The sequence below is a fragment of the Temnothorax nylanderi genome, unplaced genomic scaffold (genome assembly GCF_030848795.1).
Source record: "Temnothorax nylanderi isolate EJ_2023f unplaced genomic scaffold, tnyl_v1.0 TNYL_tig0179_pilon, whole genome shotgun sequence".
Lineage (NCBI taxonomy): Eukaryota > Metazoa > Arthropoda > Insecta > Hymenoptera > Formicidae > Temnothorax > Temnothorax nylanderi.
Window position 1 is genome coordinate 176087 of NW_027249241.1, and position 21227 is coordinate 197313.

Below are 21227 nucleotides of genomic sequence, written 5' to 3' on the forward strand. Positions count from 1 at the left end.
TTTTGGATTTATATATATAGATTACATACTTCTCTTTTTTTTAATTGTTCGAATATTTTTCAAGTAGTTGTGCGTTTGCATGTGCGATTAACTCTATATCAGAGGAGAATATTATGGAGGAATTTCTCTAGGAACAAATTTAGATATTCACATTCTTCGCACATAGCTATGCAAAAACGAATTGTCGTCTCAGTTTCTCTTCTATCGGGAATGATCCATCGACGAGCGTGTAGATTTTATGACGCATCAATTTACACGCGATGATAAATATTATAGATAAATCTTTCCGCTAGAACATGAAGAAGAAAAATATTGCTGCGACAACCATTTCACAGTTTCAAAATTACTATATATATATATATATATATAATATTTGATATAAAATATTTGAAAGATTGAGTAAGCTATCTAGCAATTATACTTCAACTGATAATTAAAGCAATTCATATGTATAGATTATTTAATTTCAATAAACAGAGATAACATATTGATATTACGCAAAATATTACATTAAAGGATATGATATTTAGGAAATCTTAAGGCACGTTAATCGTGGATAAAGATTGCGTTTAATGCAACTACGAAACAGGTATAGAAGGAAGTGAAAAGTGGACGAGACTGCTCTCGCGCGAGTCAAACGGCAGTAGAGTGTCCGAACGAGTAGTGAACACGATTAGCTTCATGATTTCACCTTCGAAAATGAAGTTTAGTAAACTGGGAGGAGAAGAAGGAGGAGGAGGAGGAGAAGAAGGAAGAGGAGAAATTCCAGACATGTCTGGCAAACGAATTAAACTCATTGGAATTTCACTTTAGCGAGGGGCAAAGGGGCTGCTGCTTTCTGCTGACTTTCTTGAGCGCCAAGTATGGCACTGCTGACCCGATAGCCGGATATACGGCCGCGGCGACATGCGACATGCGACGTGCGACGTGCAAGTATCGACGTTGGTCGTTGCTGTCATTAAGTTATTGAACTCGGATACTCTGCGCCTGGCAACATAACAATATCTTTACGACTACACCGAACTGCACCGATCCGAAATGAAAAGACGGCCGGCGAAGCCGGACGCGCATAAATTAACCGGAGCCTTGCGAACGCGAACTCTGAAGGCCAATTAAGATTTTCGTATACGTCCTTACTCGCCCGTGACGAATTATTACCTGAAACATAATTCAAAGCCTCTTTTAGCGATACGTTTCATAATGGGAACTTTGGCTCGTCTGTTTCAGTTATAACCAGCGCGGCACATCCTGGTTACCATGCCGTACTACAACAGTGGTCACAGCCCCGCTTATAACAAAGGTGAGCAACCTGCTCATTTAGATTATATACCGTGGAATTAACAAGTTAATTACATTTCGAAATAAATTATCATTCGCTAATGTACCGTTTGTCTGGCAATTAAACCTGATTATCGCGAATCTTTTGGAGAAAATTAAGACGAAATGCTATATGTAAACTCCAACACAGAATTGAATAGAATAACAAATTTAAAATATCAATAGCAATGCACTGTTTTACAAATAAAAGAATGAGAAAAAGTATTCTGCAAAAAAGAATTAATTTTATTATGACATTGCGTAAATTAATATTGATTAAAAAATTGAAAGAAAATTCACAAGTAGCACTTTGTATTATCTTAGGATAAATAACAAAGAAATGAGGAATATCGGAAGAAGAATTTTATGCATTAATTATTAAAGGCAAGTCTCACATTTCAGATGGCGGCTCCAGTGGGCCGTCGAGCACTTCTGGCGGTCGCGCCAGCAGCTCGGAGCCGACGTATATGATGGAGCACTTGGCCACGTTCACCGTCACGAAGGAAACCGGTATTGTTTATCCGGCGGATGGTATGCGCCGCCTTCTACAACTGGAAAAAAGCAATGGCATTTGGAGTCAAAAAATGCAGCTCCGTCTCGAGCGAAACTGGGTCCTTATCATGGACAACGAAACAGGGGTAATTTTTCTCTTTTACGCCGTACAGATTCTACCGCCGCGCCGCGTAAATACACGGGCGTCCGGAAAACATGTTTGCGGAACTTAACGATGCTTTTAATTAAATCCATATATTTTGCCACGTCTTCGATCCTCGATATAAAGAACTGTTACAATCTTCGAGGCCATAATAAAGTGATATCGTAAGTCGTAAACGAAATTAATTAATTGAGAATTACCTATGTAACTTATATCAACGTGTATCAACTTGTCATGTCACGCGAGAAAGTATATAGATTGTTCGCAAAATTACTGCGTGTACAAACTACAATCGGCGATTCTAATTCACCTAACAATATAATATACGATTGATAATTTTAGGCCATTATGGAGCGATTTCCGGCTTCCTTGATACAAGAACCGACGGCATTTACGTCGAGAGATCCCATGGAGATGTACAACAACATTTTGGTGTTTACGGTAGCTGACGATAGTGGTTCTGGCCAGCGAGCGGAAATGCACATATTCCAATGTCAGAGTGTATCGGCGCAGGACCTCGTCGAGGACCTGAAGATGCTGCAAATGGGAAAACTGGTCACGGGTGGCTCGCCCCGAGGCCCTAGAGGACATATTCCACCACCACCTGCCTTACCGCCTCCGGAACCACCCTTGAACGGCGTTAACGTCAGGGAACAGGTGTCTGCTTTCAACGCGGCGAATGGTGAGTGTGCAATTGTGTAAAAAAATTGTGTAATATTTTCTATCGTTGAAAATAATGTTTAAATAAATTTTTACCATTAACTTGAAACACCATTGAATATAAAAACTTACGTTGAAAACTTTCATAAATCGAAGCTCTGCCTAATTCTCAAGGAGATAATTACAATATAATATTAATATTAATATATTGAATATCTCTGTGTGTGAATTTAACATAGCAGACGGGCAGAATGACATGTCCCGAGAAGAGAACAACGACGAGGTGTCGTCGACATCGTCGGAGAAGTACGAGCGCGACGTGACGATCTTAAATCATTGCTTCGACGACATCGAAAAGTTCATCGCGCGTCTGCAACACGCGGCTGCCGCGTCTCGGGAGCTAGAGCGCCGACGACGTAATCGGAAATCAAAGAAGAGAAACCTCGGCGACGGTATGCTAACGATGAGAGCAAAGCCACCTCCCGAGATGGAGTTCATTGATATCTTCCAGAAATTCAAGCTTTCGTTCAACCTATTAGCCAAGCTCAAAGCGCATATCCATGATCCCAACGCGCCGGAACTCGTACACTTTCTCTTCACGCCGCTCGCGCTCATCGTGGACGCTTCTCACGATACTAATTACGATCCGAATTTACCCAGTAAAGTAGTGTCGCCGCTCCTCACGCGAGAAGCGGTCAATTTGCTGATAAACTGCGTCACCAGCAAAGAGACCGAGCTCTGGCACTCGCTGGGCGACACGTGGCTGATACCGCGCGATCAATGGAAAGGACACGTGCCGCCGTACCATCCGATCTTCATGGACGGTTGGTCGCCAGAGTATCCTATTCCCGAGGACAGGGATCACGATCATTTGGCGTCCTTATTGAATGCGGATAAACAAAAAAGGGACGAGTTGCCAGAACAACAGAACGATCCTTATTACAATCACCGTGATGTGGATGAATCGCATTACAGCAGCGATTATCTCGAGTACGAGAGCCGGGAGGAGCGCGGCGGTAACGAATACTTCGACAGGAATTATGGACCGAGCTCGGAATTGTATGGTCGCGAGGAGAGAGTGGATCAGACCAGGGCGCATAGTGATATTTCCGTAGACTCGATCGAGAGAGCTCCCAGAGCAGCCGCCGGTATAGAGAGAGCGCAGGAGGCTTGGCTGGATGAATTGGTAGCGCGCCATGGCAAAATTGTGCAAGTCACTTATCCACGAACGGCGAACAACGACAAGGAGCTCACGGTAGTCAGAGGCGAATATCTGGAGATTCTTGACGATAGCAGGAAATGGTGGAAAGCGAGAAACTCCCGAGGGCAAGTCGCTCACGTGCCGCACACCATCGTTGCGCCTCACAATCCCGCTACTCATTCTGCTGACAATGACGTCTTTAACAATCCTCTATATACCAGCAGATATCCGAGGCAAGGGCACGGCTATAATTATGAGGTGAGAGTCATTAAGAGGTGAACACACCTTTGGATATCTTACTGATGAATAATTATGGACAGTAGTGACAGTACGACAAATGTGAATATATGCACGTTTGTAGATAGTTGCATGCAAAAGTAGATATACGATTGTGTTAGATTGTTATATACCCTGTGGTGAAAAAAATTTCTCGTATTTTCTCAGAATTTTTCTAAAGATTTATAAAAAATTCTGCAAAAATATATCAAATTTCTCGGATACTTTCAGAAATAATTGGATGAAGATTTTCAGAATATTTTATTATAGTACGTGTATGTATGAAAATTTCTGAAAAATTGCGTGAATTTGTTCATGTTTATTCACATTTCTAAAAAGATGTGTTGGCGGGAAAAATCTGAAATATTTCATTATTATTTTGTCTAAGTTTTTCTGAAAAATGTTCTAATTAATAATATATAAAAATCTTAGAAATTTTAACAATTTTAAGAAAGTCTGAAAATTTTATAGGCATTCTGATTAATAATATAAAAAATTCTGAGACATTTTTCCACCAGGGTAGTATAACGTATAGTTATGTACAGTTATATATATTTCGACAACAATGAATTATACAAACTTTTTTTTAATTATACAAGTTTACATTGAAACACGCTGCAAAAGACAGGACTTTAGATTCACTCTCTAAAGTATCAACATATAATTAAGAGAATTATGTGAATTATTAAGCTAATTACAGAAATTTTATGTATTTGTAATAGAATTGATTGTGTGTCACAGGATTCGGAGATTGAAAGAACCAGCACTAGTCCAGGTCCGGAAACCACACATCGAACACATGCGATTCCGCCGCCAGCTCCTGCTGATTGGGTGAGAAAGGAAAGACTTGGGAAAAAAGGTGAATTTCGATACTTTTAAGTCATTTATCCAACTCGCGATTATATATCTGTCTCCTATTTTTATCCAAATTTGAGAAATTTCTGAGAATTAGGAAAGTGTCAAGCTATAAATTTCAGCTTTCATCGCCTCTTATATAAGTAAGATTTTTTAGCAACAACGAATGTCTTCCAAAAGATGCTGTCTTGATTAATATGGTGAGGTGACATTAAAGTCGATATATTATTAAATCCAATAAAGCTATACTCCAATATACATAAGAGGTAGGAGAACGCGCATCACATTAGACTGTAAACGGACTGTAGTATAATTAACCATTAGATCATCGTTCAATTAGCATTTCAATTAGCACTCTCGTGAAGAAATGTTGTAATATCTGACGATTTTCTTTTAAACATGTACATATATATGAGTGTAGACTGTGTGAGCCATTTATACGATTGCAACGGGGGCGTGGTATTCTAGGTTCTTCGGATAGAGCAATTATTCTGATACGCATATATGTATCGTTTATAGAGTAACACTGGTAAATTGTGCTTTTTTTATACATATATAAGTACATTGCTCTCGTATCCTTGCGTTACAAGGCCATTGTCTATCTCTGTCTTGTATGGCCGACAACGTTGCAGCAATCCAGCAATCTGTATGGTCATTGTTGAAAGAGTTAATAAGTATGAAGAACGATTCTAAATGTATCAAGTAATAATTCATTCCGTATGAAATGGTTATTCATAATAATTTATATTCTCAAACGCATAGATTGACTTGATTATTTTGTTGACTTTCCTTTATCATTATCACAGATGTGTCGTTATCTAAAATACAGACATTGTGATTAATGATAATCAGAAATGAGAAAGCGCAATAATGGCGATATGGCAGAGTTATCGAGGGAAACTACTTTCCAAGGCAATTTGTCAAGACACATTGTCAGACACTTGTATAAAAGTTAAGATTTTGGAACCACGTTTAGTGTGAATTAATTAATAAGCCGTTTAATAATGATTGAGATCTGTTAGCTATTGGATAACAGTGACTATCAACCACATATAAAAGCATTTAATTGAATCACGAATCTCGTAACGCGCTTAAAATTTAATGAAAGTATAATGACAATCATCCAGCATTTAACGTGGTTGAGAGTTACCAACTAGTTTCTAATGTTATACTTCTGATAATCGATCGTATCGTCACATATATGTTATCTTCTGTATTTATCGACTAACCAAATTTAGCTATGTAGTTTATAATGGCAGAAAGAAGAATCCATATACATATTATATACATGTTACTTTATAAGTGAAAATGTTACGATATCTGACGTTAAACCTGCTAAGATCTGATATTTTCTTCCGTTAAAAAGTACTTATACTAATAAAGCAATGCAAGTTATGCAGAGTATGAAACGATATAAATACATACCTATATGTAAACGGTTAAATTAGTTGGGATGATATAATCTACCTTAGATATATATATTTCCGTTGAAATTATAACTGTGTTTGTCCTTTGTCCTTACTGGAGCTTCATTGTGCGAACAAATTCTACGATTTCGATAAAAGCTCTTGATAAGAATCGTTTGGGAGACTGTGGAGGAAAAGAAAACGACTTCTCTGAAAATACGTACCCTAGTAGCACAACTTTATTATATTATATTATATTTTAATATTGGCTAACAATATACTGGATATATATCCAATTTTTTTGTTGGGTATAGACTAATTTTTCATATTGGTACTATATTGTTAAGTAGACGCGCTCTCTCGTTTTGAGCTAATATTGGCAGTGCACTTGCATTTTATTAATAACCAATATGCTTTACATTAGGAAATACTGGCCAAGGGGCCAGTGTTTTGTATTTCTAATACAACCAATATTTAGCCAACATGTTGCAAATGTATTGCGCTACTAGGGTATCTGACGATACATTTTCATGTTTATTTCTCCGTTTTATCAATAGCTTCTATTGACGTAGCGAATCTTTTTGCCAATCTTGCTTGTACGTGTCATTGTCGCATGCATTTTGTATGTATCAATGTAAATAAGCTTGTACAAACGACCGAAGGGAATACGAGGAAAAAGAGAGCTGTAAAAATAATGAGAGAAAAGATACACACACACCACACACACACACACACACATATACGATAAATGTTTGTAAAGTTTAAAAATATTAGAAATACAAAAATACGAAACACTGACGAACTAGATCTCTTGTAATCATGGTCTCCATATGATTTATATCAATTTCGCTGTAACACGAAACCTAAGCTTCTCTCGATATATTTCTAATTGTAAATCTTTACTGTCAAAGAAAGACAGAAAAAGTACAAGCATAAAAGACAGAATCGATTTTATCGAATTGATGCTATTATTATTTTTTATGACTTGCATTATTTATTGTCATATATTTAAACCTACATATATCAAAGTGTTGACTTAAACGAGATAATAACTAGTCGACCAAGAAGTCAATGAGCAATATAATAAACGTGGACAAGCAGTACAAGTTCTTGTTATTCTTTCTCTATTACAGATACATTCTCTTCATATTCCTTTATTTATTGTTAGATTGTGATGTTATATATCGTAATCGTATTGATAAAACGCTCCTTACAATGCGACGTATATTTTTCATAAGAAATTACAATGTATAAAGGTAAAAAAAGTAAACAACTACGCGTTATCTCCTATCTTTATTTCGCGATCGATCGAAATATTAGTTTGACATTTATGTGTGTGTCCACGGGCCGGGAATGCGATCCATCAGTATATTTCATTATACTGTAATTTTTTTATATGTGTACATCACTTATTATTAATAAACATTCTATTCGTGCGAGGAGTCGTCGTCGTTCCCGTCATTTCTCTTGTCTCCTGCGAATCGCAACGACAATTAGATATAATTGTAGTATCATTTCGTTATATTTTATATAAAGATACTTTGTTCAGTGCAGTGATAAAAAAAACACACCTTGTATAATAAACATGCATATATGACGAACGGCGATTTATTATCCCGATATTAAATTTCATATTAGTAGAATCCAAGATATTATTATACATGATGCTTAAATTATATATGCTTAGTGTTCGTCCAATATAAAACTGTGTGTAGTTTGTGTGAAAGCTTTGGGGTAAGTTATAGCCTTTCCACGTATTTTAAGCTCGTCTATACTGGCATGCATTATGATGTATTGATTCCGTGAACAAATCAAATACTCGTGCAATAAATAATTTATCATATCTTATCAAGGACAATTTGATGCAAATTAATTTATGTAAAAATTGTTTTACAGACGACATTAGTTCGTACAACGGAATATCCATCAGTGATAGCAGTAGATCTAGCACTTCTTCCATCGAGAGTATTTCTCGGTCGAATGGAAAGCTTAATACGCAACAAAGCATCGTGGAAGTGCATTCACCACCTCGCGATATAATACTAGATGCAATGCCCGACAAGCCAGCTTCACCCGCACCGGCTGCACTGACACTACCACCAGAGCTGTCCGCATCGAAATCAACGCCAGCACTACCTGCATCGGAATCAGCACCAAAATTACCCACATCAAAATCAGCACCAACATTATTTGTATTGAAATCAATCCCAATACTATCTCCATTAAAATCAGCACCAGCATCACCTGTACCGGCATTAGATTCGTCGACGATACCTCCAACGCCTCCACCACTTCCACCACCGCCGCCGCCGCCGCCGACGCCAATAGGATCTACCCCACTGCTTCAAACTCAAAAATCTGTGCCATCGACAACTTTTACGTTTAATAAAGCAGAAACTTTCAAAAGTAGTAAACTCTTCAATGGTGAGTACTAGCTTCAAATATTAATGTTAATAATTATTTTATCTTGTTAATCCATCTTATACGTACCTATTTGTTAAAACTCGACTCTTACTTGTAATAAAATTGATTTTTATTTAAATGTAATTAAATGAAATAATTAGCAGTTATTATCATAGTGAATGTATTTGTGGCGCATTCTTACTCTTACTTTCAAAAGGCATTTCCAGTCAAGAAGAAGTTCAAAAAGAGCTCAAGTTCGTTCTGAGGATATTTCGAGAGAAGAAAGCGAATTCTCCTATTAATAATAGTACGCAGGAAATTTGGTTGAATCAACACTCGACCCCTTGGGAAGTTCAAACTTGGTTAGCAGCCAAAGGATTCTCGCAAAAGTATATTGACTACATATATAATTCTGATATGAGAGAGTAACGGAACTGTGATCTATTCATCATTCAATAAATACAAGTATATTTTATTTGTAGAATTTGCAAACAGTTGGAAAATACGAACGGCACGGAATTGTTCAATTTATCGCGACGGCGACTGGAGCAATTGTGCGGTCTGTCCGAGGGAAGCAGGCTGAATGGGCAACTAACTTTAGCGAAAAACGAATGTGAAGTAAGCATGCTTTAATGAAAAAAATTTTGTAACGTTTACAACATTTTTCGATTTTTTTCCCTTTTTTTACAGTACAAAACTGCTCGATCGTCAGAACTCAAGCAAATTTTAGAAAAAGCGCGTCAAAGAGCGGAAAAATTAAACGATAAGGATGAAGTCAGAGAGTGAATCATAATATTCCTTATATTTCAATATATGCGAACCGGAATGCTGCAGGAACTTGGAATGATGCAAATATCGAAGCGATATGTGCAAGCGCTTTGTTATCACGTGAGAATAGCAAATTTAGAAAAATGGAAGATAAAATACAACAATGCATATTTTTTTCATAATATTTTATAGGAAGGTACCAAAGTGTAAAATTCTATCGAAAAAATATCGAATTATCTTATTTTATCTCACGTAATGTGATAATTATTTATTACGAGTTAAAGCCATACCACGTATCAAAGATTTTCAGCAAGCTGGCATGCATGCGCTATATACAATAAATTAGCTGTGATGTTCTTTTTGCGAGCAATATTATCCATTATATTTTAACAAACTTACATACCGCTTTAGTATTCGACAGCAACATTTTGAGCACTTTAAGTTAAATTCAAATGTTTCAAATGTTAATTAAGTTAAATGTTGCAAAGGGAATATACTCGAATGCGGTAATGATATTAGAAGATAGCAATTATAAAAGAATATGTAATTACAGTATGTGTAATATAAATATATGATATGATAATCATCAATTTATCTTCAATTATATATCTTCAACACAAATTGTTAATTAAATCGTTAATTAATGAAAAGGACAGTAACAATCGGCCAAATGTATCTCTTTTACATACCTGTGTTCTACTTCTTTACGTTACGGTCAATATATGTATATATTAGATCTATAGTAAGTTGTCTAAGGTCAATCGCTAAGGAAAATAGTGGACTATGTTACTCATGTTATATTTATTTAAAGCGATCACATACATCATCATAACAGACATAAATAGGATACTCTAGATGTGTCATTTATGCCGATAAACTATACATTTTTTCCGAGTACTCGACACGAGGTCACGTAACGTGAACACATTTATAATTGTAATATGCTATTTGTCCTTAAAAGCACTCTTATATATGCCATTTAAATAAATAAATGTCACTGTAGATATCCAACAGTGATAACATAAAAATCTTCGACACTGGCATAAAATATCAACAGCGTTACGTGCAAAGTGTATAATAATAACTCTCTGTGAAGTTTAATTGATAACAATGCGTTAAAATATTTCTGTGCTATGTAAGATACTTTATGAATCAATAATTTATCTTATAATTCGCTACCTTCACTGTGCTAATACTTAAAATAAAACTGTTATTAAATAAATTTTTTTTAAATGTGTAAATCTCTTTCAAGGTATTCAGTCTCTCTCAAAACGACTTTAAATTTACTGAGAAATAAAAAACTTTGCTCAAATGTACTTTGTGTCGATGCAACTTTTAGAAAAGTTATTACATAAGTTATATGAATATAACTCGTTATACTATTTCAAATAAACGTACTGGATTATCATTAGTACAGATGCCTAGAAATGTCGGCAGAATTTCGATAGAAAATCTATTAGAAAATTTTTGATTTCTAACGTTGCTTTGGTCTTTCATATTTTGACTTGCATAAGCTCTTAGTCGTAAGACTTAACTGTTCTTTTACACATGAATGATTACACAATTAACACTTGTTACGTAATGATGATTAAGTGATTACGATTTATTATTCTTGTCATTCCTTATCATTATTATATTAAAGAAAATTCAGTAGTGATACGGTATTTTCAATTATATACTTCAAGTGTTAATAATGTGATTAAATCATCAGAAAGAGTTAAATTGGTAGAGGAAAGTAGTGTTCAATATTTTAGATATAAAAGGAGCTAGAGTGTAACAAATCGGAATGTCGAATAACTTGGGTTACGTGAAATGATTAATAACGACATGTGTATTATTATGAGAACGTATGATTTTGTGAATGAGTGTCTCTTAAATTAAGAAAAGAGTTCTTACAATTAGAGAATGCATTTATATAACATGATTTCCTATTTTTCTCTTATCGTAATAATCTTACAGTGATGATATGGGCGAACAAAAGTTTGTGCGTCGTTTTTTATAATTTATATCATGCGCTCGCGCGGACGCAGAGAATGCGGAGAATCGGTATTAGCATTGCCGTAAACTTCTCCCGATAGGATTTACATAAATCTACATGCTAAACGGAAAATCTTGATTCACTGATAATTGATACTCTCATTATTTATCAAAGTATAAATCATTATTCGACCTAAAATTACTTTCCTTTGGCGTATTACCTCTAGAATCTTACACCAAGTACAAATTTATCGAAAACGTGATCATAAAAAGGTGATTAATACGAATGACAAGATTCTTTCGGCTTACACGCTTATGTTACGGACTTATAGTGATTGTATATACTTATGTTGATTGTAATGGATAACGAATGATGAATATTAATTGATCGCAACAGATTTAGAATGCAACATTGTTCAACCTCATTTAGAAAACCTCCAATAAAACACAAATAAATTTCTGCGATACAGTAGTTGTATAGAGTTATATAGAGAATTATAACAGTAATTATTTTTAAATTAACTTTAACTAAAACTGCACTTTTTTATATATACATTCAACGATCTAATTAAACGTGTTTACACATTTACACTGAAATATTTTCTTATTTCGTAAAAGTAATGCAAAGTAATATTAACGTTTATGTGCATTGTTGCGATAATAAATCAGACAAATAAATTGGATCGAAATAAACATATATGTTTCTTAACTCCAGTATGCAAAATAATGTCACGTTCAACTTATAGCTTTTAACGATAAAATAATTGTACTGATGGAAAGTCTTTACTCTTGACTTAGAAATATTTCGTATAATTTGAAATAAAATTCTAATGGTTTCTCTATTAAATACAAGCATACATATAATTACACCACAAGATGCAACTAGTCCATATATATATATATATATATAAATATATTTATGTAACACATTTCACGTCATAAATAAACATAACTTTTTATCGATGGCTCAATGCAAGTGTTGTAACTTAAAATACTACGTCTTTCTATGTTTCTTTGAGCCCCACAACAGTTTTCTAATACGAATTCTCCTTATCATGGATAATAAACAAGCAACTGTCTTATTAATAATGTGACTAATATCACACCTGATTTTATTCACAAGATAAGAAATCTCATCCTGATCATCATTACAAGGTTTCCTTTTGAATTAAAAAAAACATCATACAATAAGAATAAGAAAAGAAATAAGAAAACAAATATTTTATCTCCTATACCGAAGTTCATAATATATAACAAATGGTTTTTTTTCTTCTAACAATAAGTGAGATTTTTAGAGTTCGTTCGTAATGAATATAATTGCCGAACGCACAGAAATAAATTTTATAAAATACAATATATATGTATATAGTCATAAAATATTATCAACTTTTTTACATATTATGAAAGTCTTTGTTTCAAAAATGTTTCGTCCAATATAGTATTTTTCGCTCAGATGTTAAATACATGTCTTGTGATTTATGACATAACACAAATTATATAATTATACGTACACTTTTATGTATGCAACAATAAATAAATCTTGAAGTAAAAATAATGAGTGATCTTAAAGAAAATCTATTAACACATAACGTTGTCAAAAAAATCGAAGAAAATAATTTCTAAATAATTTAGAAATCAGGAAATGGACCAAGATAATTGAAGCACGCCAACGATACAGTGCATCGATGAAGCGATAATGAAGCGAAAGTTGAATGATTAATATGAATATATGTATGAACGTACAACCTATTGGTCAGTGGCTTCCGTCCCCTTCTTCGATGGAACAGACCTTAACCGATAGGAATACAATGTGAAAACGATTTACATTAGTGTAATATTTAATGAATAGCAAACCTGAAAGCGGATTGATACTCTTTGAAACGAAGAAGGGTGTGTACGTGTGTTATGACGGATGAAAGGAGTATGACAAAGGAGAAAGGAAAAGAGAAGTAAAATCCCATTCAATTCTTGCATTAAGTGATCCTTATACATAAAGCTTGATGTTCTTTCTTTTTGTAAAAATTACCAAAAGCCTCCCGCACTGCGCCCGCCCGGTGGATTATTTACGCGAATGCATGCCCTGCGTGCTTCTTCGACATCCTCTGTAAGAAAAACCGCGCTTATATTCCCACAATATGAAGAATAAAACAAATGAATAAGAATTAATGTATTTCCCACAATTGGCTTACGATATCAAGCTCAAACAATTTATTAGAATTAGACTTATCCTTCATTAGTATGAGACCACCAGAAAATATATGCCACGTATGTCTGAAGACTCAAAAAATAATTTATAATAAGACTCACCGCTGATAGAGAAAGTAGAATCTTGTAGGTTTCTCTGCCCTTCGAGTCTTGGGCCCTTCGTGGATGGTGTCACCACGGCGGATTCTGGTAAAGTACAAGCAATAGATCGCAATTTTATCTTTGGACTATCGTGAATCGAACCGTTCTGATTGGCTCGTGCCGCAGCCATAGCTGCAGCCGCTCTCGCTTCTTCCTTAGCCTTCGCAATCGCGGCGTCTTCATCGGCATGTCTCTTCGCTTCCGCTTCGGTTCGTGCGACTCCACGTGGTCTCTACGCAGTTGCAATATAATGTCAAATTTCAATAATAAAATTTTTATTAATGTTTCATTTTATTCTAATCAAGTTTTAAAAATTTCAAATTTAATTTAAAAAAATATAATTACTTTAACATTATTATTTAAAAATAACCCATCTGTAAAAAATAGCGGCAGAAAGCGAAGTGGGAAGAAAGAAGAAAAAAGGATCGGTATGTCATACCTTTTCCTTGTCATTTATCATGTCGTACACATAAGCGCCGAATGGATCCGTGTTTACGTATTTTCCGAAGCCATGAACAGCTTTGAGCTCACATTCGTCCACGCATACGCGTCCACTGACAATCACGTATTCAGGTACGCCAGTCACTTCCATACCCTGTAATCGACCATTAATTAAATAATTAAACTACAGCCGCGTGTGATATTTTTATTGTTGTAACGTAATCGCGCAATTCAATAATCCATTTTTTTTTTCCAGAAAGAATTATACGACGCGCTGAGAATGTTATAGATCTCAGAGATATATATATTACGACGAAAATAATTGTCTAAATATAACGCACACAATACTGTGCTGCGCAATACTACAACTATCGTTTCTCGTTGAAAGCGGATGATTCAATCAAACTTGCCTCGAAGATGTTGAAGTCAACGGCCTGGACATGGGTCTCGGCGGAAATGGTGCGTTTCCTGTTGGGATCCCAGACGACAATGTCAGCGTCCGAGCCGACGGCTATAACACCTTTTCGGGGATACAGGTTGAAGATTTTGGCGGCGTTCGTGCTGGTGACCGCAACGAATCGCATGGGATCCATTATGCCAGCGTGTACACCCTTCTCCCAGAGCACTGCCATCCTGTCCTCCACACCGTTCACGCCATTGGGAATCTTCGTAAAATCATCTTTGCCCAGAGCCTTCTGCTCAGTACTGAACGTGCAATTGTCGCTACCGATAACTTGAAGATTATCTCTGAAAAAATGGTCATATTAGTGCGTCTGAAGATTGAATTCTCGGAAAGAAAACAAAAGTTAAGTGGTTACCTTGACATCGAATAGGCTAAAGTAATCGAAATTAATAATACGAAATTAAATAGCAAACGTCAAATGATTAAAAGTTGAGGAACAGTAGTCATTTAATGGTAGTCTTTAAACCAACAATTTTTTCCTCCGTTTACTTAATCAACATTAATGCGCTGCACCGCGCAAGCAATGGTCGTACCTTCCTACGTCGTAGCTATTAATATCCAGATCAAGAATTACGCTTATGTCATTCCCGTCATTTTGTTATTATAATTTATCGCCATGTTTGAGCGAATGTTTGAGCGAAATAACGCAACGCAGTTCTTAAATCGGAAAAAGAATTCTTTAAAGAAATGAATAATTCAATACACTGAGACATAAATAGAAAGAAAAATGATATATAATAATATACACGATGCGCGATGTGCCAAAACCATCGGACATTCTTCTTACTTCCAATGTTTTTCCACTCAATTGGAAATAAATATCTATAACTTTTATAATAATATAAAAATAATCCAATTAAATGATGCGAAAAGGGTGAACCCAGCCATTATAAAGACATCGGAGACTCTACTTACTGGGCCAGGTGTTCGGTTAGATAGGCAGGTGTCGTTGGGTCAGGCCGCAACGGAGGGTTAGTAATAAAACGCCTTGCTCTCTCCACGTTTTTGCCATATTGCTCGCTACCATCGATACCGATGGTGCTCGCCAGGGTTTCCCCGAAAACGATGATACCGTCCGATCGTTTCGCCGACACGACATCGGCAGCCGACTTGCTCGAAATCGCCGTTATGTACAACGGACTATTCACCTAAAGTCGATATTTTTATTCTCTCGTTGAAATAACTGCTACGTTCTCTCGACTAGTCTATATACTAGACAAAGCAATTTACGATTGGAAACAAATTTATACTGAAATTCGATAAAAATTTCAAAATGCTCCAGTACTAAAATTAATCACTATTACCTTTGATTTTACATACAAGAATCAGCTTTATATATTAATATTAAAGCAATTAATTTCTTTATTTAATATAAAATGCATAAAACACATGTGTAGGTATATGTAAAATTATATTCATATTTTAAATTCCAAACGTACGTATGTCATGCCAAGTATTGATATTATAAATATAAAATTTACAAATGGAAAAGCCATAAAATATTTTTCAGCTGTGCTCAGATTTATCTTTTAAAAAAGTTTCTAATAAAACATATTTTTATATCAACCTTTATATAAAATTTTCATATGTATAATGCGCAATGCTAAGTCCAATAAAAATAATCGTAAGAGGAATTTGTACACGTAACAGGCAAATAAATAAAAATAAAAGAGCAAAGAGAGAACGAAAATAATGGTGGCTACTTTCAATATGCATGCGAGTCGGATTTCAACGGAACTATTAAATATAAATTTCAATATGCGAACGGACAAATAAAGGACGGCATAATTGTGCAATTTGCGCGTATGTCACGCAAGCGTCTAGCTGGACATAGAATAACATAGAAACTGGATAACTAGAATTACTATTGCTGCAATTGCAACCAATTTCCGCTAATAAGCGGGATAGAAAGTATGTGGAGGGAATAAAATCAATGGTGTGCGTAGACCCAAGACTCGGTAAAATCGATACTTTGAGCCCCGAATATATACGTACATGCTGCAATGTTATTTGAGAAACGCAATTTTTCTCAAAATATTCTATCAAATAGTCGATAGAATAAAGATAATTAACAGTAAAGTCGCGAAGAAACATCGAGTTTCTCCATCCGAGATTTTTCAGTACTCTCTACAAATCCAACTTTTCTCTCAATATACTTGACTCATTTATTTAGGAAAAGACCACTCGTGCGTTATTCCTTTTAGAAGTAGAAAGTACGTTGATACGTAACCATTACATCGATCTCCAAACGAAAGTGTTTTCCAACATTCTTACGGACAAGATGCTATAGTTGGCAAGGGATTCATTTAAGAATGCAATCGGATCTATGTTTAAATATCGCTGTTTACAACTAACAGTTTGTATTGGCTCTACCTAGTTTTGGCTCGTAATACACATATCCGACTTGCTAACGATGAATCCTCAAATTGTGCTTGCGTGTTAATTATCTCTACAATTCTACACAGATGGTTTCATAGATTCACGTTCTAGCTCGCTTCGATGTCAAAGTCGTTCTGTAAATTCATCGATAGCTTCGACTCACTTATCTAACATGTTCACGAGTACTCGTGGCGTGTCCGTATCTGGTCTGAGTGGTGGACTTATAACGTGACCGGCGGCATGTCTCCAGCATTTGTGTAAGTAGTTGGTACCATCCGTGCCGATTGCAGCTGCCAAGGTTTCACCGAAGACACAAACGCCGCGTTTACGCGCGTCTTCCACTTGCTCGGCGGCACTACGGCTCATCACATGCACTACGTACAGCGGGCAATTGACCTAAGCATGCAGAATTTTGATACTAGTACGGCGATAGATGCGATAGTGCCTAAATACGTTTTTAGTTGCCGGAGAAAGAAAGAGGGTAAAAGATGAAGAAATATTATCTTTTTTGATTGTGTATAAAGAGGAAATTTAAGAATATAAAATTAAAAAAGGAAAAAATAAAATTTCAAAAGATATAAGAAAGATAATAAGGCGAGGATTTAGAAAGGAAAAATACAATAGAATGTAGGCATTTTTAAATATTCTTAGGCCATTATCGCATTTTACCGCGTGACACAGATATTTCTTGATCTCGGCACGATTTGAGAATTTCGGACATTGGGCACATGCCACGAAAAGCAGCGTCCTGGTTTCTAATCTACTGAAATTTATGATCGTTCGTGAACTAAATACCACTACGGGTAGCGGTGCCAAGTACATCCGTAATAGAACTTAAAAAATGGTGAAATGTAAAAAAGTCTTACGTGCTCGGACGAAATAAAGTATACATCAAAACAGATAACGAAACACGAATATACGAGACCGATTAAGAGATATCAACGTTTTAGCAACGACATTATTGCGAAGCGTTCCGCTTACCTGATTCGCGATAACGCACGCTCTGTTCACAGCCTCCGCTTCGACCTCTTCGGGGCGTGACATCTCGTGGCCTTCCGGGCCGGTTACTCCTGCGGCCAGTAATTTCTTCGCATTCTAAAACAAGTTTATGACGATAGGAGAGAGAGCTCGTAAATTGTATTTTGCATTAAAATCCTGTTTCAAACAACATTCAAACAACATCTTGAGCCTCCGTTATCCAACGTAACTTTCAAGTCACATAGCGGTTTTATGGCTTAGCTTTCTTTTTATGTTACTTTAGATTAATTGTCGATTGTAATATTTGAAGAGCAGAAGTTTGAAAGTCACATATAAAAATATTTGTATATTTTCTAGTTTGTGAAATACAAATTTATTATATATTTTATTTAAATGTGTACATTGAATGCGTGCGCGCGCATATGTGTTCTTTTTAAATTACAAATAACTTACTAAATTACAAATAAAGAATTAAAGACAAACTTTAAAAGGACTATGGAGTCTGGAAATGTTGAAACGAAATCTCATGATCTCCGAAGGACATCAGCGAGGATTAATAGTGAAAAGTAGCAAAATGTATGAAACGCGGAATTGATCTCAGATAAGTTTGTGCATTATCATTATCATAGCGTTATCATAATTTTATATGTATACCTCCGCGATAAGATCACCGTTCTCCGCATGCACCATAGCAACGGCGCCGATTTCTTTACACGCCTTGAAAGTCTCGATCAGTTCTGGATCTCTGAGCATGAACATATCTCGGTACGCCATAAACATTTTGAAGCTACCGACGCCGTGGTCCTTCGCCAACGTTGCCATGTCCTCTTTGACCTGCAGACAGACGAGGCAATGAATACCGATGAATAATGAATCGCGAACGCGGCTTCCTTTCGATTGTACGACTGACGGCAGCAAATAAGGAGGCTCGACGGCAAATCACTCTCTTCCATCGTGCCCTCAGGCAGCACGTGCGAATGGTTTTCTCATCCGCCGTCGCTCGGTATTCCAGTCGCGTGATCGGCAATCGTAGTTATAAGCCGGTTACGAGATCTGCACAACAGTCGCCAATTTACGAAACAAGTTTGTTGGTTTTCCTACGTTTGGAATCGCACTGATCCTTTGAATGTCGGTAATCGAAGCTGTGAACGTAAGAGATTCAAACCACGCTAAGACTAACAAGCTAGCGATAGAATTGAGTTTAACTCTAATTAAATTTTCTATCTGCGTCTCCATATAGTATGGATAAGAATATAATCTGGACGAGAAACCGAGTTATATAAATATTGATTGATCAAGACTATTGATGTAATTGAATTGAATTATTAATATCAAGTGTTAACATCTAATAAATTTGTTTAAAACTTCTATAAACTGAATTACGACCATCTTAATGAGCGGAAACTACAAAAGGTAGAATTGGATTAATGTTATGTATTCCGTGTGCACTGTAATTTACATTGCACCGGAATTACGTAAATTGTCGTTACGCCAATTGTCATTGCGCCTAATTAACACAATCAACGCGTAAGTCTAACGTATAAACGTCATAAATTGTGCAGTTTCAATTTTGCATATGGTCAATAGGGGAAAGAAAGAGGTCAAGCCTAAATGAATTTTCTTTCTTAGGAAGATTTCGTGTTAAATGCTGCAATTATCTCGTTCCGGGTAAAAAAGGCAGAATAGAGAGTGCACATGGCACGATGACCTGACGTAAGCATTATATTGCATTTACAAGAGTGAGTGCTTGATTGACGCATCGTGTCGTAAAAGTAGGCTATACGTTGATCAGAAACAACTTATCTCAAAATAATTAGAAAGCTATAAGTCGGCTTAATAAGTAGCTTGGAAAACTGATTAGAACAGATTAGAAGCAGATATTTGTATTCTAAACTTAATCGGATTGCAATATATTTATTATAATATGTAGGGAAAAAATATAAAAAAAAACTATGAGATATCGTAATAAATTTACTTTTGGACTCCAAGATGTGACGGCGACGTGCAGCGCATAATCGCAGCATACTTTTTGATCCGCCGACTCCCTGTATCTCTCGTAAGCCTCCACGAGGCTCTCGTCTTTTCGCGGTACCACGAAATCGATGATCATCGTGGTACCGCCAGCGACAGCGGCTTTCGTGCCCTGATAAAAGTCATCTACCGACTTGGTACCCATAAATTCAAACTCGAAATGGGTGTGCGGATCTATGCCACCGGGCATTACGTATTTTCCACGAGCATCGATGGTTCTTGTGCCACCCGGAATAATGAGATTGCGTCCCATTTGCCTGCGAACAGAAATGACAATATTTGTCAACTAATCTTTTCGTTCTGCACAATCAATTCGAGGGACTTTCGACACTAAAGTGCGGCTTGATTAGTCAAATCAATCTCATTATATTGCATTTACATATGACATTGACACTTGGACGGGGTCTACCGGGTCTACCGATTATCTAACGGTTATGACCAGTCGCGCTTGTTTGATAAATTACAGCGAACGTAAACGTGTTCGCTGTCGCCACCTCATTCAGTTCTACATGATAGAATTACCGCGACGACGAATCGCGTTTCGTTTGTGGCGATTAGACACGTAAGCTGAATATACTATGATACTCATACCGTCATATCGCCAAGTAAAATGCCTCGTTACCTTTGAGAAACAAACGCGCGGATCCGCGCCTCACAATTTCCTCTAACAAGCCGAAAAGTGTTTTTCGCGCAAACGACACGTTATATAAACGCGGAATATGTACTCATATAAATCAATATTGTGCGTCGTATGATGAAAATGCATCTCGCATTTGCATACCTGATGATGCCATCCTCGATATAGACATCGCTGTCGATTACTCCATCCTCATTCACGACCTTGCCATTTTTAATTAGCAATCTATTCTGCGAGCTCTAGAAAAGAATAATATTTGCGTTAGTTTAACAAGAGTATAGTTTATTTTACAGTTTTAAAAATACGAGCTTAATAATCGAGGAACGATTAACGATTTAACGTAAAGGATTCAGCCTCGCCGACCACTCGCGACCATGACTCGCCCGAATACCGTCCTTGGTATAACGCGACTATAACGCATAACGCAACTTGGC

At 36.2% G+C, this 21227-nt stretch overlaps 2 protein-coding genes across 7 annotated transcripts in view; one reads left to right on the top strand and one right to left on the bottom strand.

Moving 5' to 3' along the window:
• Nucleotides 1–11928, top strand: part of LOC139778331 (epidermal growth factor receptor kinase substrate 8) — a 23274-nt gene extending 11346 nt beyond the window's left edge. For 3 of the 4 annotated variants that reach the window (XM_071716225.1, XM_071716224.1, XM_071716223.1), the window contains exons 2-10: nt 1228–1300; nt 1720–1955; nt 2315–2654; nt 2872–4091; nt 4851–4968; nt 8267–8794; nt 8991–9162; nt 9256–9391; nt 9464–11928. In XM_071716225.1, the coding sequence (XP_071572326.1) occupies nt 1258–1300; nt 1720–1955; nt 2315–2654; nt 2872–4091; nt 4851–4968; nt 8267–8794; nt 8991–9162; nt 9256–9391; nt 9464–9559 (2889 nt within the window). In that variant the 5' untranslated portion in view covers nt 1228–1257 and the 3' untranslated portion in view covers nt 9560–11928. The remainder of the gene's footprint in view (nt 1–1227; nt 1301–1719; nt 1956–2314; nt 2655–2871; nt 4092–4850; nt 4969–8266; nt 8795–8990; nt 9163–9255; nt 9392–9463) is intronic. The other variant, XM_071716226.1, reaches the window with a different exon arrangement.
• Nucleotides 7465–21227, bottom strand: part of Crmp (Collapsin Response Mediator Protein) — a 23225-nt gene continuing 9462 nt past the window's right edge. Inside the window, exons 2-10 of one of the 3 annotated variants that reach the window (XM_071716231.1) lie at nt 20938–21032; nt 20101–20413; nt 18780–18959; nt 18129–18242; nt 17311–17543; nt 14716–15052; nt 14304–14459; nt 13826–14096; nt 7465–7844 (exon numbers count right to left, since the gene is read on the bottom strand). In XM_071716231.1, the coding sequence (XP_071572332.1) occupies nt 7798–7844; nt 13826–14096; nt 14304–14459; nt 14716–15052; nt 17311–17543; nt 18129–18242; nt 18780–18959; nt 20101–20413; nt 20938–21032 (1746 nt within the window). In that variant the 3' untranslated portion in view covers nt 7465–7797. Of the gene's footprint in view, nt 7845–10323; nt 13621–13825; nt 14097–14303; nt 14460–14715; nt 15053–15683; nt 15917–17310; nt 17544–18128; nt 18243–18779; nt 18960–20100; nt 20414–20937; nt 21033–21227 lie in introns of those variants that run through there. The other 2 variants (XM_071716230.1, XM_071716229.1) reach the window with 2 other exon arrangements.